Consider the following 21476-nt stretch of genomic DNA (forward strand, 5'->3'; position numbering starts at 1 on the left):
TTGTTTGTTTGATTGTTTCTCTCCCACTAATATGAAATAAATACATAAACTCATGCACATTATTAAGGACAACAATGGTTTTGTATGGGAACCTTCTAAAACGGATATTGTTTCGGGTTGATTTATTTTTGAGGGAAGAAAGGTAGCAGAGCATTCATATCTTCTTGAATAAAAAATAACCTAAAATACCCATTGAACAAATAGCTGTACTTTAGATGTGAAATTAATAAACTGTTAAAAAATAATAATTATTATAAAGAGATAGATATTATTGTGGTCTATACTCCAAAGCAATAGGGGGCGGCAACGACCTAGGTGTGACGCCGCAGATATACAAAACTCACGAGGAAGAGCCGAAGCTTGAAGAGGCGTGCTCTATGTAACACAACTGAACTATCTAATCTCAATTATTTCTTCAAGTTTAATTAACTTCAATAATGCGATCTACGTTATTGAAAAGAAGACATTAATAGTGTGTTTTGAAGGGTACGTTTCCTCATAATTTGTCCCTTTCTATTTATTTAAAGGTCTGTTTAGTGGGCTCAACGTTAGCAAGCCTCTTGGTTGCTAGCGTCGCAACCACATCAGTTATTGCGTTTCCCTTGGCTCGGTAGGTGACAGCTTGGTAAGTTGAGGCTAGGCGTTGAATGAAACCAATACAAGTACAGTTTCCCATTCAATGACATGGGCGGTGTGGTGCCCGGACGGGGGTGCAATTCGTTAAGGCATTGTCTATAGAAGTAACACCATGTAGCTTAAACAGGTGACTCAACTGGTCCATTTATAAGTGCCGCATGTGTTAGCAAGCTAACGTCAGCTTATTATAGACGTAATTCATTCTCTGCGTGGCGATGCTAATAACCAAGCAGTTCCTTATGTTTATGTTATTGGTTTAACAAAAAACATGGTTGCGTCCTGTCCAATTGGACATGTCACTTGAAACTATTGTATGTGACCCTCCAGATATCTAGTTGCATCAGTAGAGTGCACTGATGCCATCTATTCATGAAGAGGTTATGGGAATCAAGAAACTACGAGGGCATTTTGGGGGCAGCGTATTCGATTTTTATTGGCGTACAGTTCTTAGGTTAAACCCAAATGCAGAAGTGCTCCCGATGTAATTTTCTAACCTGTATTCAAAGGCCGTTTCCAAAAAGGTTCTTAACTTTTGAATTTGTTTCTAGAATATTGGTAATGGCTACTACTGAAAACATGGAATCCAGTTCCCCAGAGTACAAAGGGGACCATGGTGCAGCTGACTCGGATTCCAAGGTTCCACATAAAGTCCTTTATTGTGGAGGTAAGAATACATCATTTATTGTTCAACATAATTGATACATTGATAAGCACTGTGATTGAATGCCTGTGATTTGTTCTGTAAATTCATTCTATTAGTGTTCTAACAGCTTCTTTCTTTGTGTTTTAGTGTGCTCTTTGCCAACAGAGGTAAATAAACAAATATTAATGATGTAGTTTCTTGTCACTCCATTGCTATTGGCTGTAGCTTTAAAGTAAATGTCTACCATATAGCATATTGTGGAATCCAAGTGATGTGATTGTACCCTTGTGTTTACAGTACTGTGAGTATATGCCAGAGCCAGCAAAATGCAGGCACTGGCTGGAGAAGAACTTTCCAGATCTCTTTGCTAGGCTGACTGTAGGTGAGTACCGGCCATATATAATGTAATATTTGAGTGGCATATCAAATGCAAAAATACTGCATTTTGTTTCCCTGTCAGCCCTGCCAGGTATGGCTGTGTGTCTTTGAAATTACTCATTGGAACAATCAGAATAATCAATGTACTAGAAAGCTCCTGCATCCAAAAGTAAGATTGGCTTCATAAAATAACAGGCGGCATTTATTTGTTAATGTTTTGTTTATCATGGACAATCAGTCAAAGGAAATCTTTCGGGTGCTTGTTGCCAGAAGCGATGTCCTCTACAAATGTATCTCCTCCTATAACTCGGTTATCTCATTTATTAATGGATTCTGGTGTGTCAAATATTATCCATCTGCCCTTTACTCCATGTCCTGAATTTCAGTGTCTGATTTACATATACATCAAATTGAGCAACCAAATAAATGTAGACTTAATAATTTTCCTCACAATATTGGAAGGTACTTTTCCATTCAACACATATTTCCCAGGGAGACTTGTATGTATGTTGTCGATATTGGTAGCTATCAGCAGCCCCTACTGGCAGAGCAGGGAATGATTTAAGTTTTGCTCCTCCAGATTCTGCTGTCCATCGTGATAGTCCTATGATGTAACGCGTTTTCACTGATTTTAGTTTATAAACCACTAATGGCAAGACAATATCAAGCATAATCACCGAAAACCAAGTGGCCATTAGGTTACAGCCTATTTCACAAATGCACATGGAATGTTTATTCTGCTGTCGCACTAGCATGCAACTGTTGTAAGCTCTCATTGTGTCACTAATTGAGTATTGTGTATTTACTATCAATTCTCTTTTTCTGTCTCGCAGGCCCTCAGGGGAACATACCGAAACTGGAGGTCGTGACCGGAGAGGAACCACCATTAGTTGAAGAGGAGGAGAGGAAGAAACAGAAGCGAGGTTCATTTGATGTTTCAATAAAGAGTATTTTCAATTGCAAGGGACAGGGTAGTGTAGTGGCCAGGGTGTTGGACTCCCAGCCGGAAGTTACTGGGTTTGACAACCAATGTCCACATCTACCTGTAATCAACCTTAATGAATGACGTGTATCCGAATTCACTATAAATTGCTTTGGAGAAAAAGGTATGCTAAAGTACTAGAAAAATGTGACAAGATGAAGCTGTAGGGTTTTCTTTTTTACATAGTGTGTTTGAGAATATCTGTGGTATTTTCTTTCGCAGGTGGAAGAGGCCAGATTAAACAGAAAAAGAAATCGGTACCACAGAAAGTCACAATAGCAAAGATCCCGCGGGCAAAGAAGAAATACGTCACAAGAGTGTGTGGCCTGCAAACGTTTGGTAAAAAGAACACATCTGAATAGTCCAATCAAATACAGACAACTAGCATTGGTTTAAATTAAATTCATGCAATTGGCCCTGAATGTAATTCGCTGGGTTTCTGTGATGCTGCCAAACCTTCCAGACATCGAGCTTAAGGATGCCCAGCGGTTCTTTGCCCAGAAGTTCTCCTGTGGAGCCTCAGTGACGCCGGAGGATGAGATCATTATTCAGGGAGACTTCACAGATGACATCATTGATGTCATTCAGGAAAAGTGGCCAGAGGTGAGTGCTTTCCTTTATACATAAGGGAAAAATTTGCTTTTTGTTCATTTTGGAACGTTAATATGTAGGGTATACAGCAGACACCTTTATCCAAAGCGACTTCCAATAAGTACATTTGTCAGAAGAAACCTTATTAATTCAGCCATTTTATTAGGAGAATGGAGCAACAATTTAAGTGTAAGCCCTATCAACATTTAAAAGTTGTGCCAAGACAAATTCAAGAAAATGAATTGGCTATGTTCGGATGGCAGAACATTTTTGAAAGGGGGTATTATGGCTATATTTCGTCTTAAGGGCTTGATGTTTCATGGCCTTTAGAAAGAAGGAGGACAACATAACACAAAAAACTGAGTCAAACTCTTCTCTTTTTAGGTGGACGATGACAGCATCGACGATTTGGGAGAAGTCAAGAAGTGAAGACCTAATATGCACTTTTACTGATTATGGATGTGACATGTAACAGCAAAACCTTGGCCAAATGTACACGTTAACATTAAAAAAAAAAGAATCATTTTATATCTATTTTATTTACTGTATATATATACTGCAGTCAGGGCCACTGACTTGGCAATTTTAGTTATGATAGCTGCTTTCTCATTTGCCAAAAGCTGTGGTATGATGTGAATCCCTCCCATTTCTCTCAACACAAATCTAGGCTAATAAATTTCAGTCTCATTCACCTGGTCACTACTTATTATTTGTACACGTTTTAACACCTTTTTTCAAGAAGGCTAAAATGGTTAAGTTTCAATTCAGATCCTGGTTATCTGTTATACTTGTGACCAAGTTGCTAACTAACCACAAGCTGGTTGTTTTTCAGGGACTTGCATCTGGTTGAGTCCCCTGGAGTGTGCATCTGCTGAATCATAATAGTTTTATAATGATGGCGACATCCCTAGACGAATACAGTGTACACTTTTATCCATATTCCCTTGTGTAAAGAGCACCTCCCTAGAGGCAACCTTTTAGTGCATAAATACTGATAGCATTTGTGTGCCAACCCTATACATGTACAGTTATCAGGTTAGTTTGCATGAACACACAGACACGGCTGACTTGTCGAGAAAGCAGTCAATCGATCTATCCCTGTTGACACTGTTGGTAGCAGCAGACGGTCGAAATTGACCTGCCGGGCTGCAACAATGTCTCAGATGTTTAACACCACTCCGGCGGAAATCTGCTGTGCCTTCGAGTCCCCCATCCTGGATAAGCTCTTGCCTCCCATCCTGATATTGGAGTTCATCTTTGGGCTGCTGGGGAACATGGTGGCACTGTGGATGTTCGTCTTTCACATGGACAACTGGAAGCCCAACTCGGTGTACCTCACCCACCTGGCCGTGGCCGACACCATCGTGCTCTTCTGCCTGCCCTTCCGGGCCGACTACTACCGCAGGGGTAAGGACTGGCTGTATGGTGACATCCCCTGTAGGATCTTACTGTTCCTGCTGGCGGCCAACCGCGCCGCAGGGATTTTTTTCCTCACAGCAGTGGCTGTTGACCGCTACTTGAAGATCGTCCATCCTCTGCACCCCATCAACCGCATGGGGCTGGGCTACGCGCTCTGGGTGTCCCTCTCACTGTGGGGGCTGATTGTCCTCGCCACAGGATACCTGCTCTCTGACCGGCACTTCTTCTACCGCAACAACCGCACGCAGTGTGAGAGCTTCAACATCTGCATGGGATACAGCCCTCTGTCCACCTGGCACAACACCTTCTACGTGGTTCAGTTCTTCCTGCCCACGGCCATCGTGGCGTTCTGCACTATCAGCATCTTGTGGCAGCTTAGAACCAAGACCATCGACAGCAGCGGGAAGATCAAGCGGGCCGTGCAGTTTGTGCTGGCCGTGGCATTGATCTTCGTCACCTGCTTCTTCCCCAGCACGATATCCCGCGTCGCCGTGTGGATCCTCAAGAACTGGTACAGCGAGTGCGTTCACTTCAGAGAGGCTAACCTGGCGTTCTATACGTCGGTGTGCTTCACCTACTTCAACAGCGTCCTCAACCCTCTGGTGTACTACTTCTCCAGTCCCTCGTTCAGCGGCATCTTTCAGAAACTTCTCAACAAGCTGCTGGGGAGGAAGGAAGAGGAAGAAGAGCAGGTTGCGACTGTGGCTGCTGTAAGGCTCTAGATATCATTCTTTATATGATCCCCCATTGTTACAAACTGTATCTCAAATGTTAGCGTAATAAACAAAGGGTGATTTCTACCCATTTTATCAAGAAAAATATTCAGGGTAAGTTAATGGGAATAAGTCAATGGATCAGTGAACTGGGCAAGCTGAACGTGTCAATTGTTTGAAATGTCATTTTAAGTGTGTATATTAGGCCTATAAATAAAGTAACGAAGAATTTAGACCTATTTCATTTAGGCATTTTTTTCTAATGGAATTTGTCAACAGAAAGGGAAATCGTTAATAAGAAAATACATTTTTGAAGATGTTCTAGGAAAAAAGCAGAGAATTGAGGCCCAATGAACAATTTGTATCCAATTATTTTCTCGCAATAAAATGAAATCTCAGGCCATGTTACTGTCATTCTAAGGTAATGCTATGTTTCAAGTTAGTGGTTAGTTCCTAGGGTTGCATTGTTAGAGGAAATTTTAATATCTATCAAAGTGTAGGCATATAGCCTACAATAAGTTACATACAGAGCTCCTTACTGTTCTGCCGTGAACTAATTGCACCCTGGGGGACCATATGATCTCCTAATCCGAATGTATTAAGGATTTATGCAAATAATGAAGGAACATATTCGTATTTAAATATTTTAAAAGTCCAAGAAGCTTTTGACTGTTTTTTGACAAACTTTTCCATCTTGGATGATTAATGAGGGACAATAACTAAGAGGTGACGTTAGAGCGCGTCTGGGCTCCACTAAACCCGGACCAAGGAGAACTTCTAGGGGGGAGACGACACAGAGCCCGGGCCGGAAACCAACAACCACCGAAGAATAGTTTCCAATAAGCTACACTTGCAAAATAGCTAGTCTTTAGATTCGTATCTAAAGTCTGATGTGTGAGACCGGCTCGGGACACCGAACCCAGCCGTCAGTGGGCGAATATCTGCAAGTGTGTAGCCACACAGCCGCAAGTGGGAGGGCCTTGTTCGTTCCCACATCTGATTGGTTATCCGGCTACCTTTAAATAGAAACCCAAACAGCTTGACAGAACTGAGGCGTGGAAGAACCAAGCTAAGGTAATTGACCCTAGTTCGGTTATTTTGAGAAGTGTATGTTACCTGATGGTGCAATAGCGATAAATAAATAAAAATAAATTGACCCGGTCATGCAATTTCTCTCAGCAGATTCACGTGCCACTTGGATGCCCGACATGGCAGAGAGCCGGCAGGTTAGTAGCCATAGCGAGCTCAATAAAACAATGCATGTAACATGCGACGGGAATACAGTTTAGTTGAGTTAATGTATACGTAGGGATAACAAAAAGGGCACATAAATGGTGGAATTGCTATACAATTTCAAGAAAACTTCTCATAGTTTTTCATTAACTATGAAATTATAGCAGTTTTTGGTAGATGTCTCAGACTTTTGGACTCATGTAGGTTAATCAAATGTTTACATGTTGACACATGTTGTGCCACATAAAGATCATCTATTTCTGCCATTTCTGTAGGTTCATGAGTCTGTGAGGCATTTGGACAATGCACTTGAAGTGTACCTCTGTAAGAAGTGCCCTAATTATCACTGCCCTCTTTGCCCCACCGAAAGAGTACAATTCAAGGCTGTGCACGAGGCAGTGGGACATCTCCAGAATCATTTAACATGGACAGTTGTTCATGGGTGTAAGTTATTACTGTCATATGCCGAGATGTTTTGTTTTGAGGTATTTTCTAACTCGTTCATTAGTGCCTTTCTTTAACATTTAAAATGTTGGTTATTAAAAAAAACTGCAAATCTGCTCAAAAGTGTAGCATAAGACTTGGTTATGTGCTTGTGTATATTGTTTCTTGTTGAAAAAATATTTAAAAATTGCAAAGTATGTTAACATTAACTCTGATATTATTATTTGTGTAGTTGTGAAAAACAATACATTGTACGTGATATTCCTCCTTTACCTTTTTCAGGTTTCAAAGTGTATAAATGTCACCTAAGCTGCCATGATAAACCCCATTATCATTGTCACAGTTGCCACAAATTCATTGTTAGAAGGTGTGACTACACCAGTCACATTAAGAGGCATCCTAGTCCAGCCGCCAAGCACCCTGGCTCACCTGAAAAGCGCTCTGCCTTGGCTATTGTGCCCCCAAGTCCTTCTGTTGGACCCCCTGGTCCTGCAGTTGTACCCCCCAACCCTTCTATGGGACCCGCTGACCCGCACCCAAGACCTGCTCCGTCTGGCTTGGTAGCTGCCAGGGGGAAGTTTAAGGTGGAGCACCGCCCTATATTTGACGTAAGGCTGTACACCGAAAAACAGTAGGCTACAGTATGGTCAAACAGTTGAAACCTCACAATTTATGTATAACAGACATTTTTTTCAAAGTACTTCTCGGACACGGTAATCTAATATTCTACCAGTATGAGCTGGAATTACATGTTTTATTTTTTACTTATTGTATGTTACTTTGTATGTGTACACAATTTGCCTTTACAACATATTTGTGGGTGTGCCTGGGACAGATATTTTGAAATTCTATAGAATTAGGAAATAAATTATTGCAGCATATTTTGGTAACGTGGCCAGAGATGCTTAATAGAAGTTAAACCTGCACTAAGTAAAATTTCTAAAAACATAATCCATCCAGATCTTGGTAGTCCCATCCAGGTTATTGGTTGTGGACTCTTTTGGATTTTTGGACTATACTGTAGGTTATTAAATGTTTACATGTTGACACATGCTGTGCCGCATAAAGATCATCTATTTCTACCATTTCTGTAGGTTCATGACTCTGTGAGGCATTTGGACAATGCACTTGAAGTGTACCTCTGTAAGAAGTGCCCTTATTATCACTGCCCTCTTTGCCCCACTGAGAGAGTACAATTCAAAGCTGTGCACGAGGCAGTGGGACATCTCCAGAATCATTTAACATGGACAGTTGTTCATGGGTGTAAGTTTTTTCCTTGTAAATCTCATTGGTACCTTTCCGCGATAGATGTAGCCTAAGACTGTTACAGTAGCTTTTATATTGTAATTTGTTTGGTTGTGGAAACTAATATGCTGTAATTGATATTCCTGCTTTGCTCATTTCAGGTTTCAAAGTGTATAAATGTCACCACAGCTGCCATGATAAACCCCATTATCACTGTCAGAGGTGCCACAAATGCATTGTTAGAAGGTGTGACTACAGCAGTCACATAAATAGGCATCACCGCCCAGCCTCCATGAGCCACGTCTCGCCTGAAGAGCGCCCAGCCTCAGCTGTTGTGCCCCCCTCTCTTGGTCCCCCTGGTCCTCCTATTGGACCTCCCGACCCTTCTGTTGAGCCCCCTGCCTCTTCTGATGGATCCTATTGTTCTCCCATTGATCCCCCTGCCCCTTCGGTTGCGCCCCCCGGTTCTTCTGTCGGACCCCCCGACCTGCGCCCCAGACCTGCTGGATCTTGCCTCGTAGCAGCCAGGGTGAAGTTGAAGGTGCTGCACTGCCCTAAATGTGACTTACGGCTCTACGCCAAAAACCTGAAGACACATCTTGTCAGGAGGCACACTGGTACCGGCGTAGATGTTGCTTCTTTAAACCAGCTTGCCAGCCAGTGTGATGCCGGCAGAAATGGAGTTGATACCACAATATTATTAAATACCTGATACGTCAATGTCAAAGGGTGTGCATTATTTTGAAGTGCTACACCTCTTCCTTTAAGCAGATCCAAAATCCAAATTCCACACAGTAATCACTAAACATGTGTATAGACTTACAGTGGAATATTTGTGCAGATAAATTGACATTTCTGTGTACTGGTTTGAATTGAATTTAATCAGCTAAAATGAAAATATTATTCTGTGGGTCTTAACAGTTATAGTTAAGTTATATATGCCTGTGTGTATTAGAAGCATTTCCGTGCCGCACTGGTGCAAAGTGACTTTTCGTCTATAAAGCCAAATACTATAGATGAAAGTAACTTATCTATAATCACAGTTTGTAACAGGTATAAGTATAATTATTATACATTTTTATCATCATGGCTTCCTCTGCCAAGCATCTAGCAATTTATAATATTGCTAGATGCTTGACGACACAAAGAACTGGAGGTAACCAACTGAGTGCCCTTTCTCCCCACATGAGGGCAGACTGCTGAGCCCTAAAGACCACAAAATGTTTCTGGACAAAGAGGGGAAGGTGAAGGTAAATCTTTCATAGCTACACTACGCCAAAAATCCCCAAGCCATATATGGATAACGCATCACTGGGAGATGGGAGCAATATCTCGTATGATACACAAAACACCCAAAATACACTGCAGAGGATTTAAGTGATGCCTGAACTGACTGGGAAAATTAATAGCCAGGTTGTTGAAAGTATAGCAAAACGATTTGGTATAGCCCATTGTCACAAGGGTCCCACATTTTCCTGAAATCGTGAAGTAGGGGGTCTGAAGACACACGATTTAGCTTTCCCCGATAGAGTCGGGAGGGCAAAGATTTATACTAACCGACTTGAAATGATAGGCCCTACTCACGTTGTTTGGGGGGGACAGACTGAAATCAGCGATTACGGTGACCACAGCCAAAACAAACGCCCGGCCCGCTCCTCAAAACGGATGACTCAGATAAGACTATCTGGATTAAAATGTTGACAATCAGACATAAACGCATGATTTCCTTCCCTGGAAATGTAAATGGCTTAAACTGCTGCTTTACTATCAGGGCAATACGTTATTTTGTCTAAGCCTCCAAAAACGTAGGCTTTAAACGGTGATTGAAACTTTGGTTTCAGTTGGAATGACATTCATAAGAGAGAATAGGTAATTCCATTTTCCATTCGCAGAATTTATTTTATCTTTGTTTTAAAGGGTCATTTTAAGAAAGTCACTTTTAAAATCCTATCCTCTTTCCCAGGACTTCTCATTTCATGACAGAACGACTGGAGTAAGGGGCTTTTAATTGACTTTACTGGTGAGTGAGAGGGCGGGACATCCAAACATGCTTGAAGGGAGGTATATCCGTTTCTGTTACATGGGTTTAGTGGTTTCTTTATAGGTCCATGTGTGAGAGGCATGGACCTATAAAAGAAAGTGAGAGGGACCTTTATCCACTCAGTCCCCAATCAGGAATAATGTTGTGATTGATTATGGGTAATTGAGGTGTTGAAGGTGTTGATTCATGGAGTGGGATTAATATATGTTCATATATAATTGCCATATTGGCTTTGTTATGCCACTATCAATTAATAACAACGATTTATTTGATCCTGCCAATCAATATTACACATGTTAATAAAACATAACATGGTCAATTAAGTTATACTGCGAAATTTTTCTCCCTCGGGGACAATGTGATCTACTATATTGAACCAACGATTTTTTGAAGTATACAACTAAATACAGCAGACAAAGAATAAATACAGCATAAAGAGAAAAAAAGATCAAAAAGGTTATTCTTTCCATAATTCCACGTAACTTTTGAAGGCTTTATTTTTACTTATAGGATAATTCATAAGGGATCTTTGGAAAATAACAGCGATGTTGTGAAGCTTACGTCAGACTGTCTGGGCAGGGATCGGCCAGGGTGGGAGGTTGGAGCCAAATAACACGTTCCTGCAATAGTGAATGCTGCAGTTTCAGCACCACACTCATAGGACCGCATTTCTAAGAACTGTTCGGTCGGGTTAGAGATTGTTTTAAGTTTATGTGTTATGATAGAAATGGTTAAGTTTAGGTATGGGATAGAGATGTTTAAGTTGAGATGTTTGTTGTTGAGTTTAGGTATTATGTTAGATACGGTTACGTTTAGGTACTAGGTCAGAGATGTTAAAGTTGAGTTATTTTGGTAAAAGGTTAGTGATGGTTCATGTAGGTATTAGGTCCGAGATAGTTAAATGTCGGTATTAGGTTCTAGATGGTTAAGTTTAAGCTTTTGGTTAGGGTAAGTTAAAGTACTTTTTATTATTTGTTTAAGTTTAGGTTAGCTACCTGTTGTGTTCCACCTTGTTTTCATTCATTATTCTTGAGCTGCTCATCGTGAGATTCCTTCGCCCTCCAAGGAAATGTTGAGACCTATACCTGCGGTCCTTTGAATGCGGTCCTGAAACTGCGGTCCTGAGACTGCAGCCTGCTCTATTGTATCAACTACTCGGACAGAGCCTGGGATGGGAGCGGATCAGTCTTCATAAACCTAACGGTGCTGTCGGTGGAGACGCTGCGCGAAAACGCTACGTCGCTTTAACTCAGAAAACATTTCCTTTATAGACCAAGCCTCAAGTAAGCCTTTTTGTTAAGTTGTCAGATTGTCATCAGCATATGTGTGTTTGTTTCATGTTATGCTCGTGAGAAACGAGCTTTCTAATGATCCAACGTAAAACTGTTATGCTATATCGCTAATGAGTAAGCTAGCTAGCTTCACATTCCAGCAGGGATCGTAAACAACTGACGTTAACGAACTGAACATGAATCTATGTATGACTGGGAAAAGTATCGGCATTGGGCGTATACAATAGATACACAGTCGACACGACACGTCATATGCAGAATCGCACATATGTCTGTACGAATACATGGCGTAAAACACTTGTTACTTCCTAATATATCGATTGTCTGGTTTCAAGGGATGTCCTGTCAGACAGTGTCACGACGTGTGAAGACACATGTTGAAGACATGAGCATGTAAGACGTGTGTGTGATATTGTCCTCATAGGGCGGGTACTGCACCTGGTGTGGGCGTCTTTTCTTTCATACTACCTAGGCTGGTAAACAGGTTGGAAACACCCGATCCACGAGGGTCCCATTGAGTCTAAAGAATTTGTGTATTACTGTTCAACAGGAATTGGATATTGTAGTCCATGTTTCGCTGTGTTAAGGTTTGAAGTCGGACGGGGGCGACTATTATATAATTATAAACAAGGCAGTGTCGAACTATTTATATTAGTCGTCATGACAGTTGAAATGTTGTTTTATGTTTTATTTTTACTGAATTTTGTCATCTTAAACCCAATACACAAATTGTATTATATTGGGAATTATTATTATTACATTATGGGATATTAATGGCTAGAATTTGAATTTCAGTTCTACTGGTTAATTAGGCCTAAGCATGTACACCTGCTACTTTCTTTGCCTGTTTTATTTGAGATAATTAAATGACTTGCAATTCATATTATTACTATATTACTATATATGAATTGCCATCCATGTCATCTAGTTATTTAGATACAGTGCATTTTGTGTGGGTTAGGATAGCACAATGGTCAACTCCCTGCCTAAACACACCTGGTTCGATCCCCAATTTATCATGTCCCTTTTTTTACAATTCGCCTCTTGCCAGGCCGTTGCCAGGTCAGACAGATAGATGACAAAAAAACAAGGGAGCTGCAGATATATACGTATGAGGCAACAAACCACATGAAGAGGCAAGTCATAGCCCAGCAAAGACTAAAGTAGTACAAAACCAAACTGTGCAAGGGGCACTAAACAATACAGTACTGGCTCACAGATGACATATGCCAGGACACATGACAGAAGCAAAGCCACTGCAAATAGCAAATGAGGAGCCAGACGGGCAGACAACAAGGCTAGGGATTAGCTCATATATTTTTGTCTTTTTTGTGATGGCAGTGTGTGGGCCTAGTGGGCCTTGGGCAGCCCAGTAGACCAAGAAGAACCTGCTCCTCCCCCCAGTACTCACAGGCCTGGAGCCAGAGGCAGAGACAGCCATGAGTACAGGCAAGCCCAGTGGGCTGAAACCCCCCACCAAGATAGGACGCCCTGCTGGAGTGCCAGTGAGGACGTCCCCCTCTTCGGGTAGGAACCAGAAGGGTGTTTCTTCGATTTAAGTTGATCATTTTTATTTAATGGCCTCATCCTTTGAACTCTCCTTGTAAAATGTCACTACTGTATTGATAATTACAGTTGGTTTGCAAAGAAAATAGTTCTACACCTTTTTTACTGAATTGATTGTTGATTTTGTTTATAAATGGATTGGAAGGCCTCTATTGACATGCTGTGCCCACACCTGACATGTGCTTTTCTATGTTTGGATCATTCTTTATAAGGAATGAAACAAACTGTGTTAATTGAAAAAGTCTTGGAATGTAGCATTATTCCATCGCCAAGGGTCATTCCTTAAATGTTATAAACAAAGAGGTCCTTGTACTGTGTCTGTAGAGAAGAGAAGAGTCTTCCACCCGTCCCAGCAGCGTGGCTCTAGATGATCTTAATCAAATACACAACACGTTCCATCATTCCCGCAGGCGCTGCGAAGGCCTTCCCCCCTTCCCCCGCTCCGGAGAGACCCCCGGCCCCCGGCGGGGCCACCTCCCCGGGCCACGATGGAGCCCCCGGGCCGGACTTCCAGGTGGGGGAGAAGGTCTGGGTGAACGGCAACAAGGCCGGCTGCGTGCGGTTTATCGGCGGCACCCAGTTCGCCCCGGGCCAGTGGGCCGGGATCGTGCTGGAGGAGAGCATCGGGAAGAACGACGGCTCGGTGGCCGGGGTCCGCTACTTCACGTGCGAGGACGGCCGGGGGATCTTCACGCGGCCGTCCAAGCTGTCCCACACCCCGCTGCCGCAGAAGGAGAAAGAGGAGGCGGCGGTGAACGGAGGGAAGGTTGATGCCAGCCCGGCCCAAGGCGCCAGCCCAGCACAGGGTGAATCCAAGGGGGAGGCAGAGGCCACGCCCACCAGCCCCGCTGCTGCTGCCCCCGCGGCTGCTGCCCCCGCGGCTGCTGCCCCCGCGGCTGCTGCCCCCGCGGCTGCTGCCCCCGCGGCTGCTGCCCCCGCGGCTGCTGCCCCCGCGGCTGCTGCCCCCGCTGGTAATTTATATAATACATAAACACCAATACTTATTGATGTATTCTTGTATTTCTTTATTTGTCCTTTTTTACATGTTATTTAATATTAAAGGAAATTACCGTATTTATTGTATGAATAGGCTTATGTTATTGTAGTGACATGGACTTTTTTTTTTTATTCTGTAAATGTCTACTTTATACATTTTTGTGACATCATCAGTCTAAGACCCCGTTGTCTCTCCAGCCCAGGGCTCGGGCATCAGGACGATGGGAAGTTTAGATAAAGCACTCCCGGCCAGCGGGTCCATGACCAACCTCTCGGAGACGGACTCAGTCAAGAAGGGCAAGAGGGAGCTGAGGCTCGGAGACCGAGTCCTGGTGAGAGCACCACCAGCCCTCAGAATATTAAACCTTTGATGTGGGACTGAACCCCCTGTTTCAGCTGGACTTCCAACACTATGAGAGAATACTTTCATCTCCATGGATACGGCCAGTGGCGACTGAGTGTTCCTTTCTTTTAAGCTTGTACCATTGTTGTGTATGAGCGTTATAATGAGGTTATAATGGCGTTGTGTATGAGATCCACCACACACAGTGGCATTATACTATGAGTGTCTAAGAAGCTTAACCCTCTCTCGGACGCGCCGTCAACTGCAGCCCAGACAGAGCTCCACGCATCCACAAACACCCTAAGCCGACAGTTTCACTTGGTCATAACCCAGTCCCTTGGCACTTAGAATTAGGAGACAGTATTTTACTCCTGTTTTCTCTAAATTACAGTTTTATTTTAGTCACAGTGACAAAATCGCACAGATTACCATGTTGACCATTTTATAATTTTTATTGCCACATTTAAAACCAATGTTGTTACTATCATAACCCAGGTGGGGGGCACCAAGGCGGGGGTGGTACGGTTCCTGGGTGAGACGGACTTCGCCAAGGGGGACTGGTGCGGTGTGGAGCTGGACGAACCGCTGGGGAAGAACGACGGGGCGGTGGCCGGAGCCAGGTAGGCCGCCGACATTAAGGACCTTCTTCCACAGCGGGTTCTTAGTAGGACCGACACAGGTGTCGCTCATAGCACTAATTATAGGAAGGGCTGCTCGATTATGGGAAAAATCCTAATCACGATTATTTTGTTCAATATTGAAACCACGATTAAAAAATGTATTTATTCAGCATGTCGCTCCCAAAAAAACGTTGTAACTGAGAACTTTGAAAATTCGCCTTAAAAAAATACACAAAATGGTCGAAAAACTCGATTACGTTAATTTTGTGATAGTTTGAAGCTAAAATCAAAATCGCGATCTAATTCGATTAATTGCCCAGCCCTAATTATAGGTACCTTTCTGGACCAGTAGACTAAACGAGTGAAGATAACTCTCATTGACTATGGAGCATTTACACAGAGATGTCTCAGCAGGGCAGACACAGGGCTGCTCCCAGCATTAACCGGGGGCAGGGAGGCTGGCTCTCTCTAGGGAGGCTTCTCGTTTATGTGTGTCAAAGCCCCAGCATGGTCAATGGGAGTTGTCCTCACTAGTTTAGTCTACTGCCCGTGCCCTGCGACACGATGGCACCGCTGTGAATAGGGTCTATTATCCCTCTTCTCTCTCTGTCCCATGAGTGAATTTCACTAGAGCTTCAGTTGATTAATGGCGAGGTGCAGTTTGTTCAGCGCTTTCTGTAAGAGGAGAGAGGAGGGGGCGGGGCCTAAAGGGCCTGAATTGAAGACTGGTGACACAGTGGCAGGTGTTGTTGATCACTAATCGCCTGTCTTTTAGAATTTCAGTATTAAATTTGTGTGCTTTTTCTCCCTATAGTAAAAAGTCCCTAAAGTAAAACAAAAAAAGTTTAACTCCTGACAGTCTGAAGCTTGGGTCCAACTACACAAGTTTTCAATATGAAACGATTAAAGAGAGTAAGTGTAACAACTGACGTGTGCTGACTTTCCAGTCTCGTCTGCGCACACACATAACAACTGATGTCTTTGGGGAACGCAAATCCAAGGGTTGAACAGAGGACACAGTGTTGTGCTCGCCATGCACCCACCAGAGTGTCCCACGACACCATAGCAAAGTAAACAAACAAACATCTATGCCCTACAGCTCACCACTGTGGTTTAGGCAGCCATCAGCATTGAATGAAAGTGTGAAAGATGTTATCGAAGAATATGGTGTCACCCTCCGTCTGTAACATCCACTTCGCTTGTCTTTGATATTGACTTATAACAATATCAAAGAAAATCCCATTGATTGTCTTATATCGTTCACTTTGAGGATCATGCAGATGTTTTTTAAAATGCCTGCTCTTCCTCCCGAATACACACTTTTCATTGGCTGTTGAAAATACCCCTGCCGCTTTGCCTCTTTGACCAACACACACCACCGGATCAAGAATAGACTAGCTCTGATGATTGAATGTGGTCCATGTCGACTGGGATGGAATAGAGAAAGACCTGCGTCCTTCACTCACACACAGGGTGGCCCATGCAGTGTGGCTTTAATTGGACTGAGTTTCCGTTTCGTTTGCCCAGATACTTCCAGTGCATGCCGAGGTACGGGCTGTTCGCGCCCGTCCACAAGGTGACCCGCATCGGGTTCCCCTCCACCACGCCCACCAAGGCCAAGGGTGGGCACAGGAGGTCCATGCTCAGACACAGCCCCAGCGCCTCCTCAATCAGCTCCCTCAGCTCCGTCACCACCTCCTCCGTTGGCGGGAAGCCCAGCCGGACCGGCCTGGTGAGAACCAACCTAAAGCACATCCATACCAGAACTACAGTCTAACCTGAACCACTGTGTGGATAACCCTTATTAAAGGTATCTCTTAAAGGGGCAGTGACACAGTTATAACCACACAGATAAAAACCCTTTTTATTCAACAAATAAGTTATAGATAAAAAATATATATATTGTATATTATTTTATATTATTTTATATATTTTATGTTATATTAGTATATTATTACAATACAATATTGTTTCTAAACTCAACATGAAGCTTTCCTACTCTCCTAACAATGGCTCTTACCCCAGAGCTAGATCAGAAGTGCATAGTTTTACATAGTTTTTAGGTGCAACACTGGCACCTTACCTGTCTGTAGCGGGTCAGGGTTTCACTTTGACTTCAAACCACCCTTAAACTTAAAACCACCATTTTAATAATTGAGAGTATTTGTGCAACCATCCCCTGATGCTTCAATCAGCACAGAAACCCTGCCAAATCAGACCCATGGAGCCAGACCCACTATTTAAAACACACGGATTGTCATCGCATTCTCTGTATAAGAGCCGCTTTAAACTGAACCTTTATCCTGTCCCCTCATCCTCATCCTCATCATCAAACCGCTTATCCGGGGTCGGTAACGGGGGCAGCAGCTCAATCAGTAGGCCCTAGACTTCCGTCTCCCGGGCCACATTGACTAGCTCTGACGGGGGGATCCCGAGGCGTTCCCAGGCCAGTGTTGAGATATAAACTCTCCACCTAGTCCTGGGTCTTCCCCGAGGTCTCCTCCCCTAACCTGTCAGCTCTAACTTTCAACTTTTGTCTAATCATGTACCTGGTAACGTGTCCCTGTCAACATATAACTCTAAAAATACATATTTTATTTTTACGGCCGACTCTTGGATGGCTCCCCCCAGTTGACGGAGACGTCGGCCCGCTACGCCCGTAAGATCTCGGGCACCACGGCCCTGCAGGAGGCGCTGAAGGAGAAGCAGCAGCACATCGAGCAGCTGCTGGCCGAGCGCGACGAGGAGCGCTTCGAGGTCGCCAAGGCAACCAGCCACGCGGGGGAGGTGCAGCTGGAGCTGACCTCGCTGAGGAAGGGCCAGGACCAGGTGGGAGGCAGTGTGTGGATAACCAGAGCGTTAGTGCCAGGCTAGGGGGTTGAACGGTGGGGGACAAGGGGGGCCCCGGCCGGGGGGGCCCACATGTTTTATTTAGTGGGTGGCTCCGGGGGAGGATCCAATGTAGATTTGTTCTATTTTGTATTTTCACTTGTCACTTACTGGTAAATTTTCAGGTGAGCAAGCAACAGGAATGAGGTGGGTTGGTTCTAAAACAACATTTCTATTATGACCTCATAACCCGAATGATAATGTCATATTATAACCTCATTATGTCATCATGATGTATCTCATTATATATAATTGACCAAATATTACGATTTTGAGTGTCACTTGTGTAGTGTCACTTTTAATTGCATTATATTCATGTTTGTGTGTTTGTGTGTGTGATTGTGTGTGTGTGTGTATGTGTGTGTGTGTGTGTGTGTGTGTGTGTGTGTGATTGTGTGTGTGTGTCTGTGTGTGTGTGTATGTGTGCGTGTGTGTGTGTGGCAGTATGCCATGGACACGGAGGCAAAGCTGGACCAGCTGCGGATCCTGGTGGAGGCCGCAGACAAGGAGAAGGTAGAGCTGCTGAACCAGCTGGAGGAGGAGAAGAGGTGGGGTCCACCATCCAGCAGACGCTCATATAATAATAATAATAATTGATCGTTTTTTTGGAGGTCACTCAAAGACACTTTACAAAGAAAAACAAGAAAACAAAATACAGAAAAATTCAACATAAAAATAAGGTTTGGAATAGCGTCAGGTGTGGTATGGGTGGGGTCAGGTGACATATGCTCTCTTGACGAGATGAGTTTTTAGTTGACTTTCGAATGAGGTTATTGAGTCCGAGTTGCGAATGTTTGGGGGGAGGGAGTTCCAGAGGGTTGGAGCAGCAATGACGAAAGCTCTGTCCCCTAGGGTACGGTGCTTTGACCCCCATCAACCCCCATCTTGTGATGGGGGTTGTGATGTGTACAGCTTATATATGGAATATCTTTATGCAGCTTATATATAGAGTATATTGTATGTTTACATTTTATATATGTTTATATATGCTATGCATGATAACATTTGACATAGGATATATGCTATCACTGTATATATTTAGATGTTTTATTTTTATTTATTTTTTATTTTCACAATGTACAAGGTTGTATATCCTATGCATGTTCGCACTAAACCTTATTATAAGGTTATAATGTATTTATTTTCCCAACATATATTGTTATTTATGTTGTTATCTATATGTTTGCAACTCATTCTGTGTCTATATGGGTGTATGTTGTACTCACAAGCGGCCACTTGGTCTAATAATAGCCTTCCAGGCTTTATCTCGAAGTTGGCTCCATTCAGTCTATTGTATAGAGTTGATAAATGGATGTGCTTTCTTTACCGAACAGGAAAGTGGAGGATCTGCAGTTCTCTGTAGAAGAGGCCTGCATCACAAGAGGGGACCTGGAGGTAAAGAGGATCATCGTTCATCACCCTCCACCCTGTGTGTGTGTGTGTGTGTGTGTGTGTGTGTGTATGTGTGTGTGTGTGTGTGCATGTGTGCGTGCGTGCGTGCGTGCGTGCGCGTGTGTATGTGTGTGGTTTTGTGTGTGTCTCTCTCTCTCTCTCTCTCTCTCTCTCTCTCTCTCTCTCTCTCTCTCTCTCTCACTCTCTCGGATTCCCTAAAAGTATACACTTATTAATCTTTGTATTTTTGAACACTATTACAGATCTTTATCAGATACTCATGTGAATGTCGATTGTAAGATGAAATGTATATGAACAATGACAAGGACCAGTCGGTCTCAAGGGCATGATAAAGAGACGGCAAGTGATGAAGTTAGATACAAGTATTCCTTTTGACATACAACCTGCAAATAAACAATAATATAGGTGGTTTAGTTTGAGGCCAGCTTTAGATAAGTGGGTAGAACTTCTGCTCTTCTGGATCTTCAGAGATACAATCATAGCGGTTTTCATAAATCAAATATTTCTGGCTGCATCTCCTGACTACGTACATCTCAAATGAACCCAAACCAAAGCCCAAGATGATCAATGCATTGGCCTCAGTGGTTTTTGCAGTTTGACGCTATTCCCAAACCTTTTTGTTGCATTGATCACTTAGTGAGGCACGGCATGTGTTTATTCCAACACACAAAATAACCTTCAATGGAAGGTATTTTGCAACTGCACCTTTCATTACTATCCTGACTCTTGCTGGGAGTTGCATGCCATACTGTCAGCTTACTGATACACTCTGTTGCTGTTTTTGCCTTCACTAATGGGAGAACTAATGAGTTGTGAGACTGCTGTTTTTCTATTCCCTGGTCTCGGAATAAACGGTGGCATGAGAAAACAATAAACAGACGTTTACTTGATAATCCTGCTGAGCAGGAAATAAGCAAAATCTGTTTTGGGTTTGATGACTTATCATAATTCTCCTCTGTATTAAGTTTCCTAATTAATACAATTAATACAGACACTTACTTACTTAACACAAGTATAACCCTTCTGTGTAATACTTGTCTTATATATCTGTTTTTCTTTTTTCTTTTTGGACGTTTGAGGTTGAAACTGTGTGGCTTTCAACTGGCATGTGAGTTTGGCCACATTGTTTTTGCATCTATCTTCTCCTGTCTTCTTCTGGCTTTCTCTGGACTAACAGGCGCAGTGCAAACTGGAGCATGCCCACATAAAGGAGCTGGAGCAGAGTCTGCTCTTTGAAAAGACCAAGGCTGAGAGGCTACAGAGAGACTTAGAGGACAATAGGGTAATACAGGACACCTAGGGATCCCGGCATCGCAGACGTTGACCACTCACTCACCACAGTTAAAGGGCCCCTATTTTACCACCAGGTGTGAGGGTGATAAGACATTACCATCCATTTACATGGATGGAGTCGATCCGTCTATCATTCAGCTGGATGGATGCACCCACCTCTGATGTCACCACTAGATTGATTTTGAAATCGCTTGCAATGACTAATGACCCTCGAATGATGGTAAAAGGGCTGCTTGAATCCAGGAACATGATTCAACTGTAAAGTAATTTATGAAGCCACCAGGCTTCCCAGTGTATATGACGCACGGTCTATCAAACCCTATCCGCTCCCATCTTTACAGTACAGCTGAAAGAACCACTTCAGAATATCAGATTATAATCCACGTTTAGCCGTAGGTGAAATGGCCTTTTGCCTCGGGTATGGAATCCTTAGCGTGTCCAGGCCAAGCTTCTCGCCCAACTCCCCACTCATCCTGTGCCCCCCCCCCCCTCGTCTCCCCCTCCAGGTTGCCACAGTTTCAGAGCGGTCCAGGATCATGGAGCTGGAGCGGGAGGTGGCCGACCTCCAGCTGAGGCTGCGGGCCTCCAAGCAGACAGAGGGCGCCACTGCGTCACTCACACAGCAGCAGATCAGCAGCCTCAAGACCCACGCCCAGACCCAGGAGAAGAAGGTAGAGAGACATCACATACACAGTGAGAGAGAGAGAGAGAGTGAGAGAGAGAGAGAGAGAGAGAGAGA

General features: G+C 43.4%; 3 protein-coding genes across 4 annotated transcripts in view; all 3 read left to right on the forward strand.

Annotated features, from left to right (window-relative positions):
* Positions 1-347: 347 nt before the first annotated feature.
* On the forward strand, positions 348-3891 carry denr (density-regulated protein). Its single transcript, XM_079755440.1, has 8 exons — positions 348-486; positions 1185-1300; positions 1427-1446; positions 1577-1661; positions 2491-2580; positions 2862-2978; positions 3103-3242; positions 3615-3891. The coding sequence occupies exons 2-8, from the start codon at positions 1195-1197 to the stop codon at positions 3657-3659; spliced, it is 603 nt and encodes a 200-aa protein (XP_079611566.1). The 5' UTR covers positions 348-486; positions 1185-1194; the 3' UTR covers positions 3660-3891.
* Positions 3892-4384: 493 nt separating this feature from the next.
* On the forward strand, positions 4385-5371 carry LOC307089562 (hydroxycarboxylic acid receptor 3-like; the record flags this gene model as incomplete). Its single annotated transcript, XM_079755912.1, has 1 exon — positions 4385-5371. The coding sequence occupies one exon, from the start codon at positions 4385-4387 to the stop codon at positions 5369-5371; it is 987 nt and encodes a 328-aa protein (XP_079612038.1).
* Positions 5372-11491: 6120 nt separating this feature from the next.
* Positions 11492-21476, forward strand: part of clip1b (CAP-GLY domain containing linker protein 1b) — a 23969-nt gene continuing 13984 nt past the window's right edge. The window contains exons 1-10 of one of the 2 annotated variants that reach the window (XM_079755281.1): positions 11492-11608; positions 13022-13144; positions 13594-14154; positions 14378-14511; positions 15018-15142; positions 16670-16874; positions 17774-17971; positions 18476-18579; positions 19366-19426; positions 21244-21408. In XM_079755281.1, coding sequence (XP_079611407.1) covers positions 13057-13144; positions 13594-14154; positions 14378-14511; positions 15018-15142; positions 16670-16874; positions 17774-17971; positions 18476-18579; positions 19366-19426; positions 21244-21408 — 1641 coding nt within the window. In that variant the 5' untranslated portion in view covers positions 11492-11608; positions 13022-13056. Of the gene's footprint in view, positions 11609-12958; positions 13145-13593; positions 14155-14377; positions 14512-15017; positions 15143-16669; positions 16875-17773; positions 17972-18475; positions 18580-19365; positions 19427-21243; positions 21409-21476 lie in introns of both variants that reach the window. The other variant, XM_079755280.1, reaches the window with a different exon arrangement.

The sequence above is a fragment of the Pollachius pollachius genome (genome assembly GCF_949987615.1).
Source record: "Pollachius pollachius genome assembly, chromosome: 18".
In the NCBI taxonomy this organism is placed as follows: domain Eukaryota; kingdom Metazoa; phylum Chordata; class Actinopteri; order Gadiformes; family Gadidae; genus Pollachius; species Pollachius pollachius.

Coding starts and splice junctions, on each gene's coding strand:
- denr (XM_079755440.1), top strand. CDS start 1,195: ATGGCTACTACTGAAAACATGGAATCCAGTTCCCCAGAGTACAAAGGG. Junction 1,301..1,426: donor TAAAGTCCTTTATTGTGGAG/GTAAGAATACAT, acceptor TTTGTGTTTTAG/TGTGCTCTTTGCCAACAGAG. Junction 2,979..3,102: donor GTGTGGCCTGCAAACGTTTG/GTAAAAAGAACA, acceptor CAAACCTTCCAG/ACATCGAGCTTAAGGATGCC.